Genomic DNA, 16,158 nt, shown 5'->3' with positions numbered 1-16,158 from the left:
CAATGTCTCTTGTCACTCCTCTCGGTGCCTCATGCCCAGGTGGAACTGGGATCATGACGGTTTGTGTTTTCCGAAGTTTTATATATGTGGAAGAAAACATCATCAATTCTGTTTTCTCTGGCTTCTCTCATTCAACAAAAATTGAGATTCATCTACCCAGCTGCATGTATATGTGAAACTATGTATAGAAGTTTATGTTTTTATTGCTAAGTAAAACTTCCTTGGAGCAGGTAGGACTAGCACTGACACTTAGAAAGCTGGTGCTGCAGGCACTGGCTTGGCCCATCGTGCCACAATGCTGGCTCCAAAACATGGTTGTTTTTAGATGTAAATTTTTATCTGGTGACAGTAGACTTCTGTGTTTCTGGTCTTGGGGAAAAATCATTCAGTCATTCAGTATTAAGTATGATGCTGGCTGTAAGTCTTCCATAGAGACTGATTTAAGTTTTTCATCCTTGGGGCTGACATTATGGTACAGCTAGTAAAGCCACTGCCAGCAATCCCAGGGTCCCATATGGGCAACAGTTCAAGTCCAAGCCGCTTCGTTTCTGAATCTGCTCCCTGCAATTCACCTGGGCAAGCAGTCCTTGGGCCCCAACACCCACATGGCAGAACCAGAGGAAGTTCCTGGTTCCTGGTTTCAGCCGGGCACAGTCCAGCTAGTTGTAGCCATTTGGGAAGTGACCCAGTGGCTAGAGGATCTTTATTCCATCTTTGCCTCCTTCTCTCTTACTATGACTCTGCCTTTCAAATGAATAAAACATAAATCTTAAAAATTTTAACCCTTTTTTTGCTAGCTTTTTGGCTTTTAGATCACTAGTCAATGATTTCTTAACCTAAATACTTTTTCTGTGTTTACTGAGAACATATAAAGTATATTAATCTTGAAGAACCAGTTTTGGGTTTTGTTTTCTCCATTTTTCTTTTGTTTCCATTTCACTAATTTACCTTCTCAAAGATCTTTATTACTTCTTTTCTTCTGCTTATTTGAAAACTAATTTGTCCTTTCTAACTAGTTTCTCTCTCTCTTTTTTTTAACATTTATTTATTCTTACTGGAAAGGTAAATTTACAGAGAGGGAAAACAGAGAAAATATCTTCCATCTGGTGGTTCACTCCCCAAATGGCCACGATGGCCAGAACTGAGCTGATCTGAAGTCAGGAACCAGGAGCTTCCCTTCAGGCCTCCCACATGGGTACTGGCACCCTAGGACTTGGGCCATCTTCTGCTGTTCCCAAGCCATAAGCAGGGATCTGGATGGAAAATGGAGCAACCAGCTCACCAACTAGCATCCATATGGAATACCACAGCTACAACTGGAGACTTAGCCTACTACGCCATGGCCCCGGCCCCTGCTTCATACTATCTTAGGAGCACAGGTACTTAGGATGCTACTATTCTCTTAATTAACTGACTTCTTTGTCATTAGGAAATAAATTCCCTTCATCCCTAGTCATATACTTTGCTCTGGAGTCTTGTAAATAATTCTAGGTTATCTTCTTTGCTGGCTTATTAGCTATATGGTTTTGCTATGTTAGTGGTTGCTGGAGGGTCTGTAAAATACATGTTTATTCCACTCTACCTTCAAATGACACTACATGCCTTCATGTCTTGAATAAGAATTTTAAAACAGTGACTACCATTCCTCATCTTTTTGATCTTTCTATTATTTTTACAACTTACTTTCAGGTGTTTTTCTAAACTCCATGTTACATTGGTAATATTGATCTTTAAATAGCCAGTTGCCTTTGTAACACATGTAACAAGCAAACAGCCTGAAATATTTACCCACAGGGTTGCCACTCCCAGTGTTCTTCATACCTATGGGCAGCTGCAGGATTCCCACAATGTTATCATCTTTCTTATCCCTAAAAGACTTCCTCTAACATTTCTCATGGTACAAATGTGGTGGTGAATTGTTTCATCTCTTGTATGTGAGAAAAAGTCTTCACCTTCATTGTTGAATGGTATCTCGCTGCATATGTGAAGGTAGGCCAACAATATTGCTCTTAAGGTACAGGGAAGATATTACTCTATTCTCTCATACCGTACTCCTGACAAGAGATCTGCTGTCACCTTCATTCTCTCCTCCGACTGCTCTTGTTCACTGGCTCAGAGTAACTTGACCTTGATATATCTTGGTATTTTCTCTACGCTGCTCGGGGTTTCAGTGGGCCTCCCAGATCTCTGAGTGTCTACTTTTCCCACACTCGGGCAACGGGGAGGGCATTGTTTCTTCTAGAACACTTCTCTTTTCTTCTAGAGCGACTCCAGTCGCTGAAAGGTGTCCCTCAGCCGTCTCCACATTCACCTTTCTCTTCATCTGCAATGCTGAATTTGTCAAGAATCTCATCTTTTGTGCCTATTTTCTCTGGAACTCTGTAGTTTTCATTTCTAAGTTTCAGTTGGGGTCTAAATCTCTCAGGGCAGACATGTGGCTTAGCAGCTGGGATGCTACTTGGGGGTATCCACATCCAGTTTGGGGCTGGACTGTGGGTCCAAGCAGTACTGTGTTGAGTAAACATTCCTCAAGGCTAGACAAAGAACAAGAAGATGAGGGGAGAGAGCACCTGTCAGCTTGTCGAGAGGACTGGGAGGCCCAAGCATTGGCGCTCCCCGGAGTGAATGGCTGTACAGGAGCACCAGCCGGCACGTGACAGGGTGCTTGGCCTCCTATCAGCAGGAAGTCGGCTCCACAGAGACATGCATGCGTGCCCACAAGGCCTGCTGAAATGTACCGCCAAGAGCCAGCAAGGAAGCTTCACACACCGCTGGTGGAGTAGGAAACGGGGCAGCCGCTATGGGGAACTGTTTGGCAGGTTCCTTTTTAAAATACATATACATATATATATATTTTTTTTAATTGAAAAGGCAGATTTACAGAGATTAGGAGACAGAGAGAAAGATCATCCACCTGCTGGTTCACTCCCCAAGTGGCCACAATTGCCAGAGTTGAGCTGATCTGAAGCCAGGAGCCAGGCATTTCCTCCAGGACTCCTATGCAGGTGCAAGGCATCGAGACTATGGGCCATTCTCTACTGTTTCCCAAGCAACAAGCAGAGAGCTGGGTGGGAAGTGGAGCAGCTGGGACATGAACTGGCACCCAGATGGGATCCCAGTGCTTGCAAGGCGAGGATTTAGCCACTGAGCCATTGTGCCAGGCCCTTGGCAGCTTCTTGTAAGAGAAAATACAAGCCTACCATTCAAGGAGACAGTTTCACTCCTATATATGAGTCCCTTTGTATTGCCATGAATCTGAAATTCCACAATGGGAAAATAAGGAAGGACATCTGGGTGCAATGTAAGAGTAAAGGAATTGGGCCTGGAGCGGTACCCTAGTAGCTAGAGTCCTTGCCTTGCACACATTGGGATCCCATATGGGTACCAGTTTATGTCCTTGCTGTCCTGCTTCCCTTCTGGCTCCCTGCTTGTGATCTAGGAGGGCAGTCGAGGATGGGCCAAAGCCTTGGGACCCTGCACCCACGTGGGAGAGGCTGCCACCCTGGAAGAGGCTCTTGGCCTCAGATTGGCTCAATTTCAGCCGTCATGATCACTTGAGGGAGTGAATCATCGGATGAAAGATCTTCCTCTCTGTATATCTGACTTTCCAATAAAAATAAATAAAATAAATCTTTTAAAAAAAAGAGTGCAGGGATCAATGTTGTGGCACAGCATGCTAAGCCTCCACATCAGAGCCATGGGTCAAGTCTTGGCTGCTTTGCTTCTTGATCCAGCTCCCTCCTATGGCACCTGGGTAAGCAGCACAAGATGGCCCTTGTGGTTGGGTCCCTGCAACCCATATGGGAGATCCAGATGGAGTTCTGGGTCCCTGGTGTCACCCTGGCCCAGCCCAGGCTAGTGTAGCCACTTAAGAAGTGAACCAGTGGGAAGATCTCTTTCTTTGTCTTTCCCTCTCTGCCACTCTGCTTTTCGAATAATTTTCTTTTTAAGTGATACAAAAGTAGAGGAACATATAGCCTTGTAAGATAGGTGCTTTCACTGTAGGAAATGTTGACATGCAATGATCAGGGCTGTAGCAGAAGAGATGACCGCAATGAGTAAGAAATTTGACAAGCAGTCCTCTAAGGTCTCTGCTGTCAGATTCCACTAACTATTGATCACTTATTGATCTGTGAGTCTGACATCTGATACAGTTTTTCTGGTTCAGTTAACACCCTGTTACTCCCAGTCAGCCACACCAATATCCATAGCACTTGATATTTCACTTAGACTGGTTCATACATATTTCCATATTCCCAATTTTCACACATATTTGACAAGCCCTTTCATGAAGCTTTTCAAACATTAGAATTTCACTTTATACTTCTTAGAATTTTTTATATCAGGCATAACATAATGTATGTATTGAGCCATTAAAATGCTTTCTTGAGGGAACCAGCGCTGTGGTATGCCAAGTTAAGCTGCTACCTGCAGTGCTGGCATCCCAAATAGGCACAAGTTCAAGTCCCAGCTGCTCTATTTCCAATCCATTTCCCTGCTGGTGCACCTGACAAGATGGCAGAGGATGGCCTCAAGCGTTTGGGCCCATGCACCACACAGAAGAGCCTGGAAGAAGCCCTTGGCTCCTGGGAACTAATGGCTTTGGATTCTGGCCATTGTAGCCATTTGAGAAGTGAAGTGGCTCTCACTCTCTCTTTTTTCTTTCTCTTTGCCTTTGAAATAAATAACTAAACCCTTAAAAAAAATTTTTTTTGGACAATCCCTTTCAACAGAGTGCTTAATAACTTTCTGCCTCGCTACCCTACTCTTAAGTCTATACCTTTCCCTTTCACCCTAACTGTAGACCACACCCTACACCACAACCATGCCTGCCAGCCCAGGCCAAGACGGCTCTATCACCATCTGGAAATACAGCAAAGACAGGATTGCTCCTGAAGCTGGAGGCTGTTAAATATCTCAAGTGGTGATGACTAAATTCTGAATGTGGAAGCTACCTTGATCCCTGGGCGTATCACTATTCTAACTGCATGGATCACACACATCTTTACCCAAGTGGCTGTCACCATCACAAACCACTATCGTGTAGAAAACCGACCTGGCTTTCTTTTGTCACTCTCATTCTCATGGCCTTTCCAAAGAATTCAGCAGGACATTCAGTGTCTGAAATCTGCCTTCTGATCATCCGTCTGAGCATTTGGTGAGGGATGAAATCCTACAAAATGCCAGGCACTGCACCAGACATTTTAGATCATCAATTCATTTAATCCACATATCAGCTTGATTGGGCATTATCTACTTTGTTCAGATGATAAAGCTGAAGTTCAAAGTGTCAAAGGTTAGTCATTTGCCCCAGACTTCTAAAAAATGACTTTGGAATTTGAAACCAGTCACCTTGGCACAAAATCAATATACTTTACAAAACAACAACAACAGAAAAATCCTCTTGAAAGAACAAAACCTAGAGGAAACCACTCTTGTTGAGGAGGATCATTTCTCAGTAGCCCCAAGGGCAATTTGGCCTGCAGCTTGGAAAAGCTTGCTTACTGTAGCCCTCAATTTTCTTAAGACAAATCATCACTGTCAAGAAATACCACTAGGGGGAGCTACCTCCTAAAAAGCTTAGACCAACAGAAGGATTTGGATGATGACAATCTTTAGAAAGAGATCAGTTTAAATAAATACTCTATTTAAAGTAATTCTAAGAAATATTTTTTATTTGTCCCCCTCCTGCTTCACACCTTGCAGGGATTTCCCACCTCCGTCAGTCGCACACCATTCGTCGTGGTTTCCCGGGAACTGCCCCAGCCTCCGTCCAACAGACTTGCTCTAGCTCCACATTTTAACACCACCAGCTACTCACGCCTTCCCTGCACCCCTTTCTTCATGACTCCATGTCTCACGCTTCCCCCTTCTTCCTCCCCTAGCCTGTCCACTCCACAGGAAACTACTCATCAGACTCCCATTTGAACTTCATCTCCGCTTAAAATGTTTGGCAGTTAATCTTGAACTGCCATCCATTAAACACAACAAACCATTGCATGCAATCTAGCATTCTACCACCAGCTAAACACCTTGCTCTCTGCCCACATCACATGTCATTTCAAGGAGCTGTCTTTACCTCTCGGCCAGCCTGAAGGGCTTGGAGGGGCAGGAACCATGCTTTACAGGTGCACGGATGGCCCAGCCCTGCTACTGCAAAGCCTGTTGGTGGGCTAAACTAAGACAACAGGAAAGTCACACACCTGTGGCTCATTTAGGAGGCCAGCTTTAAAGGAATCAGGTGTCATTATCAGATAGACATTTTACCCCGTGCTCAAAATCAACTTAAAAACTGTCAATCATCAATATGTTGGCTGAAGAAATTATGTGTTAAACTTACCGTGTTGCTTACATAAAGCAAGAATGAATATGTTAAAAGAACTGCATTTTCCAAAGGCGTAGCACTTGCTGACTCCTCCCCCTTGGTCTCTGGCTGCTTTTGCACATCCACAGCATTCACAGGAGTGCCTTCCGTTGCAATCAGCCCTAAGACTGAGGGGAGAAGGGATATTTTACTTTATGCTTCAGAATGAGAATTCTCAGTTTAACATTCAGTGACCACTAAGGCCCAGTCACAGGACCTAGAATATGTGATTCTCCTAAAGACAAAGACACCAAGAAGAAACTTCCAAATCCCAATGGGAATCACCACGCCCACTGATAAGAGAGTGAACACATCTCCAGTTCTTCACCCCACCGGTCCCCTCCATTACTCCCTGCCCATGCAACTGCTGCGGGAACCAAACTTGCTCGTGGTCATTGAGAAATACAGAATGTTGCACTCTTTCCAAAGAGAAACAGCTACATCTACCAATCATTTGATTTGGTGTTGATGAAGTCACGTATAAACAGTGTGTCTTGGGCCCGGCAGGGTGGCCTAGCGGCTAAAAGTCTTCACCTTGAACGTCCCGGGATCCCATATGGGCACCGGTTCTAATCCCAGCAGCTCCACTTCCCATCCAGCTCCCTGCTTGTGGCCTGGGAAAGCAGTTGAGGATGGCCCAATGCTTTGGGACCCTGCACCCGCGTGGGAGACCTGGAAGAGGTTCCTGGTTCCCGGCATCAGATCGGCACGCACCGGCCCGTTGCAGCTCACTTGGGGAGTGAATCATTGGACGGAAGATTTTCCTCTCTGTCTCTCCTCCTCTCTGTATATCCGGCTTTCCAATAATAATAAAATCTTTTTAAAAAAAAAAAAAAAGAGTGTGTCTTGCTTGCAGATTGCAGGTGTTTGGCCCAGCATCGGATTCCTGGCAAGTGCTCAGTGACTGCCTTCTGAATGGATGAAGGAGAGCTGCACAAAAGGGAATGTAGCAAATGCCCGGGGCCAGCAAGTAGAACGCTCACAGGGTAGGGAACCGGCATGGTGACTCTGCGGACAAGGTACAAGTCCAGCTACTCCTCAGAGGATTGCCACAGAAGGGGGTGGAAGGGAAGGGAATTCAAGAAGTTATGTGTGACTGGAGCACGTTTTATAAACGCAAAAGTCCAACACACAATCAGTGAGAAGTTGGTTTTGTTCTGTCTAATGAGGTGCCACTTGGTACTGACCCATGACTTCAACCACTGGTGAGGTTTTCCCCACCAGGCCAGGACCTCAGCATGTGAGAAGCATGCGGGGCCATTTGCAGAGACTTCTCTGTAAGAGGCATGAGTGTCATCTTGTGAGAGAACTAAAGGAATGGAACGAAGAGCTTGTTCTCGATCCCGTGAGCATAAGTTCCTTGAATTTTGAGCAAAAACAGTAACAAATCTTAATGGCATATGATTCATCTTTAGCAAACAAATCTTTTTGGGTTCCGAAAAAGAGGGGGATGATTAGAAGCAAATAATTATGGGCCCAGTATAAATCCTCACCTTACACGTGCCAGGATCCCACACGGATGCCGTTTTGTGTCCCAGTTGCTCCACTTCCCATCCAGCTCCCTGCTTGTGGCCTGGGAAAGCAGTCAAGGCTGACCCAAAGCCTTGGGACCCTGCACCCACATGGGAGACCCAGAAGAAGCTCCTGGCTCCTGGCTCCTGGCTCCTGGCTTCAGATCAGTTCAGCTCCAGCCATTGCGGCCACTTAGAGAGTGAACCAAAAGAGGAAAGATCTTTTTGTCTCTCCTTCTCTCTGTAAATTTGCCTTTACAGTAAAACTAAATAGATCTTAAATAAATAAATAAAAAGTAAAGAGTTACATAAGAATGCAATGTCATGTCATTCCTCCTCAAATTAGCTAAATTCCTCTGTGTGCTGACCCCTCCTACCCCGTGTGTATATTGGAACTGTGTGAGTGTGTGTGTTGAGTGTGTGTGTGTGTGTGTGTGTTGGTGGCAGGAGACGGAGTTAGCCCAGTGCTGAGACAGTTATACTTACAGACAAGACCCTCTCAAAACACAAAACACAGTAAGGATGTCATCACATCACCATGCCGAACAGACCAAACAACACCATCAGCTGCTTCTGGTGTACTGGTAGAATGAAAGGAAGCTACCCAAAAATGAGACAGCAGCTGAGTACATGATGGGGCTCTGCTTTTCTTTTGTACTTTTTAAAAAATGGTTTTGTTGTCTCCCACTGGATGTAGACCATGAGCTGTCAAACTGGACTATTCCATACTCCAAGTTCTCTATTGCTTTTGACAAGCATAGAGGATATGCTTTGGATAGAAATATCTCCTCAATGCATTTTTCTTTACCATGTCCAGAGAGCATGAAGGAACTGGGCCTGGCACGAGAGCCTAATGACTAAATCCTTGCCTTGTATGCACCAGGATCCCAAATGGGTGCAGGTTCCAGCTCTCTGCTTGTGGCCTTCGGAAAACAGTCGAGGACAGCCCAAGGCCTTGATATCCTGCACCCATGCGAGACCCCAGAAGAAGCTCCTGGCTCAAGCCTTCAGACAGACAGGCTCAGCTCCAGCTGCTGTGGCCACTTGGGGAGTGAACAAAAACAGGGACGATTTTTCTCTATATATTTCCTTCTCTCTGTAAATCTTCCTTTCCAATAAAAATAAATGAATCAAAACAACAACAACAGAACTGAGCGACTTTGTATTCTATTTGGGGAATGGAGAGAAGGTGATGAAATGGAAGCAAAACAGAATTTGGGAGTTTTTGAGCGACAGTTCTCAAACGCTAGCCTACAGGGGTCACACCTTCCTGTGAGGCCTGCTGAGAGCTTCTGGTGCTATTGCTCTGGTTAGCTCCAGCCTCCAGCCTTCCCCCGGCCCGGCTGCAGGCATCTGGAATGGGCGGATGGAAGCTCTCTCTGTCTTTCCTTCTCTCTCCATGTAACTCTGTTTTTCAAATAATTTTTTAAAATAATAATATACTGGAAGTTGACAGCTGGCACAGCAGTTAAGTCACTGTTCTGAACACCCACAGTCCATATTAGAATGCTTGCTTCGAATCCTACCTACTTGGTTTTCCATCCAGCTAACTGCTCACGTGCACCCTGGGGTGCAGCACATGTCTCAGGTTCTTAGGTTTCAGCCAACCACATGGGAAACCTGCACTGATTTCCAGGCTTCTGGCTTTAGCTTGTAATATCATAGAATGGCTATCACAGGCTGCTGGAAAAATAAAAATCAGCAGACGAAGATCTGCCTCCGGCTGCCTCTGTATCTCTCAGGGTGTGGATTAACAGGAAGCTGGAGTCAGGCGTCTGCACCAGGCGTAGGAACCAGGTACTCCGATAGGCACCGCACGCATCTTAACTGATGGGTCAAGTATTTGCCCCAAGAATAATCTTCTAGATTAAAATTACCTACACAGTTAGAGACAGACAAACACTGGTTTGTTAGCTCAGTGGTAGCCTCTTGTCTCTTTCCTGCTTTTGATTATCTTATAGCCTGCTTCTCTCCTAAAACGTTCTACAGTTTTTCCATTGTATGCAGCTGCATGCCCGCCCCAGTCCCGGCACTCCTTACTTGTGCCAACAACTCCCTTGACAGTTCTTGAGAACATGCCTCTTCTTTACAGTGGAAATTAGCAAAATTTACCTGGACCTGAGTCTTCCTCAGGACTCAGTGCCTCCTCCAGCTCTGGCTTTTCTGAGATACTTGTGTCCCCAGGCACGGGTTGATCCAAGCCGCTGGGCTCTTCAGGAAGCTGCACAGTAAGGTCTCCCACACTCTCCTGTGGGAAGTCAGCCTCAGGAGGTGGTTGTATCTCTACAAGAGAGAAGGTACTGAGTTAGTCCTGCTTGGGGACACCGCCCATTCAGCTGATCCCACAGGCCCACCCTCCACCCCCATCACAATGCTGCCCTCCACGCTCAGGCATTTGGGAGAACAGTTGAGGAAGCAAGACTTTCAATTCCTTTGTGCCTTTTTAAGGATAACTAACCTACATGGCCTTTAATCCAAAGTAGTTCACAAATGAAAATATTTAGGGTAAGGATTACCACAACTTCCCTAGGCAAACCAACACAGAGATAAATGTACAGACAAGAACTGCTATCAAGAGCATACGTGTGAAACATCTGTCTCACACAGAAATAGCATGAGCTGTTTCATACACATACACGCCTGTCACACAGAACTGGTACAAAGGAAGAGGCTCCAGCCAAAGTCCAATAGGACCCGCAGCAAAGATCGATTTCTTTGGAGACTCATGTTTTATCCTGATCATTCTTCAGAATGTAGGGTTTTTACTCAAACTAGATCTACATTAATTAAATGCAATGCATCCTTCTCCCCAGTCCTAAAAAACAAAACAAAACAAAACAAAATCAGAGGGCCAGTGCTCAGAGCTGTGGTACAGCACTGTAAGGCAATACCTGTGATGTCTACGCCCCTTGTGGATGCCAGTTTAAGTCCTGACTGCTCCACTTCCAGTCCAGCTTCCTGCTAGTGTGCCTGGGAGAGCAGCAGAGGATGGCCCAGGGCCCCTGCTACCAGGTGGGAGCCCTGGATGCAGTTCTAGGTTCCTTGCTCTGGCCAGGCCTGGTCCAGCCCTAGCATCATGGCCATCTGAGCAGTACACCAGCAGACGTCAGACCTCTACCTCACTCTGATGCTTCCTCTCTTTTTTTTTATTTATTTATTTTTTTTTATTAATTATCTTGCATTATGTTACAGTTTCATAGGCTCTGGGAATCCCCCCCCACGGCCCTCCCCCCGTGGCTTCCTCCACCTTGATGCAGTATTACAGTTCAAATTCAATCAAGAGTCTTTCCTTGCAAACAAATACCAAGTATAAAGTCCAGCTATTTATTGTCCATATGGGTTGAACAGTCTCTTGGGGAGACCATTTCTGGTCCGTTGTTAGGCTCCCTCTCTTTCTATAACTCTTTCACATAAACAAATCAACCTTAGTTTAAAAAAAAAAAAAAAAAAAAGAAAGAAAAAAACCAAAAAGCAAATACTTTACGGGCACATATTCTCCAGGGGCTCTATGTGTCCCCATAATGTACCATCTAGCCTCAGTTCAAGTACCCCAGTCTTAAAAATAAGGGTTCAGACAATAACACAATAGAAGTAGGAAGCCAAAAAGCTATGTCACAGTATTGCCTTGGGGGTGGATTTGGCAAACACCTGTGTGGGTCAAATGCTGAGTTAGAAGGTTCCTCCTGCTTCTGCTGGTGGAGAACCTGAAGGGAAGACCCTTGGACTCCCGAGAGGCAGCGAAGAACTTGCCACACACAGGATAAAAGGCAAAGGCATTATCAGTCAATCCAAACCAAGCTCTGCAAAGCCCTTGCGTAAGGGCCTATGAAATCTGGGCACTGCTAATAGGCCTACTTTGTACATCAGCTTTTCTTGTTGGGTTTTAAGATTTAATTATTTTTGTTTGAAAGGCAGAGTCACAGAGATACAAGGAGAGACAGAGAGAGACTAACAGATATTCCATCCTTTGGTATATTCTCCTAAATGGCCACAATGACTAGAGCTGGGTCAATCAAAGCCAGGAGCTAGGAGCTTCTCCAAGTCTCCCATGTGGGTGCAGGGACTAAGGATGTGAGCCATCCTCTGGTACTTTCCCAAGCACATTAGCAAGGAGCTGGATCAGAAATGGAACAGCCAGTTCTCAAACAAGTGCACATATGGGATGCAGGAACTGCAGGCACTGCACCCCTACCCATTTAGCTTTTTATAGCTTTCTGTTGAAAACATTAACTTGTATCAACCATCCTAAAGGAGGCATAAACCCTTTTGTATGTTCTAACTCAAAAGAGAGAGGGCAGGAAGGGCCATAGGGACCTCCATGAACGGACTCTCTCCTTTAGGTACTTGGAAACTGTAAACAGAACTTTACAAACTAGAAATGTGCACTGTAGAGAAACAGCACCCACCACCAGCCCAGCCTGGGGCCCCAGTCTGACTCTCCCAAACCAGAGGCAGGCCCCTTACCTTCTGTGGGTCCTCCCCAGGTTTCCTCGGGAGGTGGGGCTGTTATCAGCGGGGCCGACTCCTCCACTGCGGAGTGCTTGTACCTGACAAAATAGATCAGGTCTTGAATATCATCCAGCACTGCAGCCTCTTCAAATATGTTATTTTCCTTCACTCCCAGGTCTCTATTTTTGGCCACTCGAGCATCAAGCATTTTCTCAGCTTCGCTCAGAATGTGCGACTCTGAGACACGGAAGACTTTATCGAGGACTTTTTCCACATTATAGGGCAGGCTCTCCTGCTGGACCGACTTCAGCTTCAATGCCATTTCATGGAGCATGACTTCCAGCTCCCGGACATCAAAGTACTTCTGGAAGCGCTGCAAAGACTGCTCGTCTTTAAAGAAGCTGCTTATTATAGGCAGGTCCTCAGTGCGGCCACCTGGCCCTAGCCCGGGCTCTGCAGGCATCTGGGGACTCCCGGGGAGCAGGTCATCTTCAAGCGCCTCAGAGGCAGAGCCCTGGTTTTCCTCATCCGCGGATTTCTCCCCGTCCTCAGCATCCTCTTCGGAGCCTGTTTCCCTGCCGAGTTTCTGTGAGAGCTCTGTGCTCTTCGGCTGCTCCTGGGGGTGGTCTTGCTTCAAGAAAGCAGCGTCTTTTTGCTGGAACACTTGGCCTGACTCTGGAGGCTGAGTTTGGTGATCAGGAAGGTCATTGACTTCAGAGGAGCTCTGAGCTTTCTCAGCAACCTGCGGCCTTTCTTCCTTTGCCAGTCCCATCCTGCTGGGTTCCTCACCCAGCCCACCTACTCCTTCGGCTGCAGGTTCACTCTTGCTTTCAGCCTCCGGAATCATCTGAGTTTCTTGCTTGTTTGCTTGAGCTTGGGGATCAGGCTTGGCTGTTCCTAAAACTACCACTTCAGGCACCGGCAGACTGACATCGAATCTCCTGTCCTGAGGCGCAAGACCTTCTTCCTTAGCCTGTCTTGCACTTAGAGCATTTTCATCTTCCAGGAGCTCTTCGAATAGGTGGTCATCCTCTTCAGCACCTGCCTTTTCCATCTGGAAGCCTGGTACTTGTGCACCAGCAGCTGGGTCTGTCTTTCCCACTTCCTGGGTGCCCCACACTGTCTTGTGATGAGGCAACTCTGTGTGCGTGGCGTCCTCTTGGCCCTCATCCCCAGCCAGTTTCATCTTCCCTTTCTCCTGCATAATAACAGCAGCAGCACCATTGCCGTCTTGTTGCCAAGAGACATTTGTTCCCAGAACGGGAACCTCTTCTCCCCATTTCTCTGGAAATGGCACTCCACCTGGAGAACTGGAGGACTTGGCTTGATCCTGTATCTTGGCGTCTGGGTCTTTAAATTCCGCCTGTGGATGTTCCACTGACAGTGAGTGAGGCTCCGGCGGATTCATGGAAGCCTCTCCCTCCTCCGGATCGCCTACAGATACACTGTGCTGAGCATCGCCCAGGAGCGGAGCCACCACTAAGGATTCCTCCTTGCTCATTTCCTCGCTCCTTTGACCCCCCTGAGCACCGTGTGCAGATTCATTGTCGGCACCACCTGTCAGAATCTCTTTCACAGGTCTCACTTCGTGGGGCGTATCTTTTGAGATATGAACAGCTGCTTCATTTAGGCCATCTTCTTTGTCCTCAGAGGTTGATTTTAATGTGTCTTTACCCTTCTCAGGGTCTGGCAAAGAGCTGGGCTCGCTGACTTGAGCAGGCCTGTACACAGCCAACCCATCCTGCTCTTTGTTTTCTGAATCGGCCATCTCTTGCTCCAGGGCCTTCTGGGATTCCTGAACTTGTTTCCCTATCCCTTCCAGGTGAAGATCAGGATCATTTTCTGAGTCCTTTCCAGGACTGCTGTTGGGTACTTGTGCACTCAAAGGACTGTCTCCTACAACGTCAAGGGCAACAGGATCTGTTGGTGGTGGTGGTTTCTCCTGCTTGCTCTCTGGGCCTAACATGTCATCATCTTCTTTCCTTTCTTCCTCTGAATTAGAACCCTCTAGATCCCTCAGACCTGGTCTTTCTTTGCCCCCTGTGACAATAGAGAAGAGAGTATCGCCCCAGTCCGTCAGGATATCCGTATCGTCATTTCTGAAGTCAGGGGGCAGAGTCAGCTCAACCTCGTGCTCTGTGCTTGCAGGCTGCTCTTTCTCTGTTGAGTGTTTCTCAACTCCAGGCATCGCAGGAGTGCTGTCATCTTCTCCACTCGTGAAGGTTAGCAATGGAAGCGTGTCCAAGTCTTCACTGTCATCCTCTTCTTCCTTCTCGATGGTGTAGTACTCTGCATCCAGCTCCTCGTCAAAACCATCCTCCAGGGAGGTGACAAGCCTTGTTGTCTCATCATCAGATACCAGCGCATCAGCAGTGGAGCCAAACTTGGTTTTCAAGTCCAGACTCATCTCTTTCTTTAAGAGTTTGTATGCGTCCATTTTCTCCTGTCCACTGGAAGCCTGAGAACCGTTGCTGGTTTTGTTGTTCTCACTTTCTGGCCCTTTTAACGGATCTTGCAGTATTTCTTCAAAAGGTTCAAATGGAGACAGGTCCTCTTGAGTAGCATGCGCCTCACTATTTGAAGGAACGGGGTTCTTCTGAGCCACAAATGAAGCTTCGAGATCCTTAGTGTTTTCAGAGCTCATGCTTTCATTTGTTTCTGCATTGGCTTCTACTGGTTCAGGTTCAAGGCCACTTTCCTTGGATACTGTGGGAACTTTTTCCCCAGAGGGAGACATATGTTTCCCACTTTGTTCTGAATCTCCAGTTGCAGAATCATACAAGTCTAAAAATCCTAAAAGTTCTTCTATGTTATAATTATCAAAATCATCTTGTCCCCCATCAAAACAGACAAAATCTGTCTCCTGTAAGGGAAAGAAAAGAACAAGAATCACATGTCACAAAGGCAAACTCCAAACTTAGGTTAGTGACAGAGATGCTCTCAAATTCATGACTGGCTCCAGAGGGCACTTCTGGGCCATTCACGGGCCCACCTGGGGTGGGAAGGCCGGGGGGGGGGGGGGGGGGGGGCCCGCCCTCCTGAGTAACATTCACCAGCTTCCTTTCACTCTCTTCATCAGGACAGGAATGATTCCTGTGGCTAGCAAGCTGGGCCCCTAGCTTCTGTTTGAAATTTGCTGGAGGGAATGCAAATACTTTGCCCCTGTATGCTGTCAGAGGGCCTGCAGTTGGGTAGCACTGTCTGGGCCTGGCTGAGTCTGGGTTGCTCTAGACTGTAGTGTTTTCAGACCTGTTGCTTCTGCTCATTTCACTAACTCCAAAGGAATCTATCTGTAAATACCAGGTGACATATTTGGCTTCCATCTTCCCCATACCTGAATCTCTTAATTTGTTATGAGCACTACCAGAAAAAAATGAGGTATTATTTCTTGCCCCTCTCCACTAAATCCCAAAATCTATGCCTGACATTCTGGAGCTCTACAGCACAGCAATCTGTCTAGAAGTCGAGCAGCATCCGGATGCTCTCCCAAGGTGTGATGCACACTATGTTGTTTTGTTCACCCAGATGGACAACAGGCGGTCACCTTGTCATCCTCTAGGTATGGCTGCAGGGATTTCTAGCTCATGTTTTCCTTGGATTGGACACCAGCTTAAGAACTACCATAGTGGGCCTAGCTGATCCTCCCCCTGCAAGCACCAGTATCCCATAGGGCCACCAGTTCATGACCTGGCTACTCCATTTCCCATCCAGCTCCCTGCCTGGAACTTGAGAAAGCAGTAGAAGGTGGCCAAAAGCCTTGGGACCCTGCACCCACATAGAAGACCCAGAAAAAGCTCCTTGCTCCTGGTTTTGGATTGGCTCAGCTCTAGTCAT

General features: G+C 46.6%; 1 protein-coding gene across 1 annotated transcript in view; it reads right to left on the bottom strand.

Moving 5' to 3' along the window:
- Positions 1–16,158, bottom strand: part of MIA3 (MIA SH3 domain ER export factor 3) — a 50,351-nt gene that overhangs the window by 24,325 nt on the left and 9,868 nt on the right. Inside the window, exons 4-6 of the mRNA XM_058669202.1 lie at positions 12,340–15,187; positions 9,988–10,158; positions 6,341–6,492 (exon numbers count right to left, since the gene is read on the bottom strand). Of these exons, the coding sequence (XP_058525185.1) occupies positions 6,341–6,492; positions 9,988–10,158; positions 12,340–15,187 (3,171 nt within the window). The remainder of the gene's footprint in view (positions 1–6,340; positions 6,493–9,987; positions 10,159–12,339; positions 15,188–16,158) is intronic.

Source organism: Ochotona princeps, chromosome 10 (genome assembly GCF_030435755.1).
Source record: "Ochotona princeps isolate mOchPri1 chromosome 10, mOchPri1.hap1, whole genome shotgun sequence".
Classification (NCBI taxonomy): Eukaryota; Metazoa; Chordata; class Mammalia; order Lagomorpha; family Ochotonidae; genus Ochotona; species Ochotona princeps.
The sequence above is the reverse complement of the archived record's forward strand: the minus strand, read 5'-3'. Positions and strand labels throughout refer to the sequence as shown.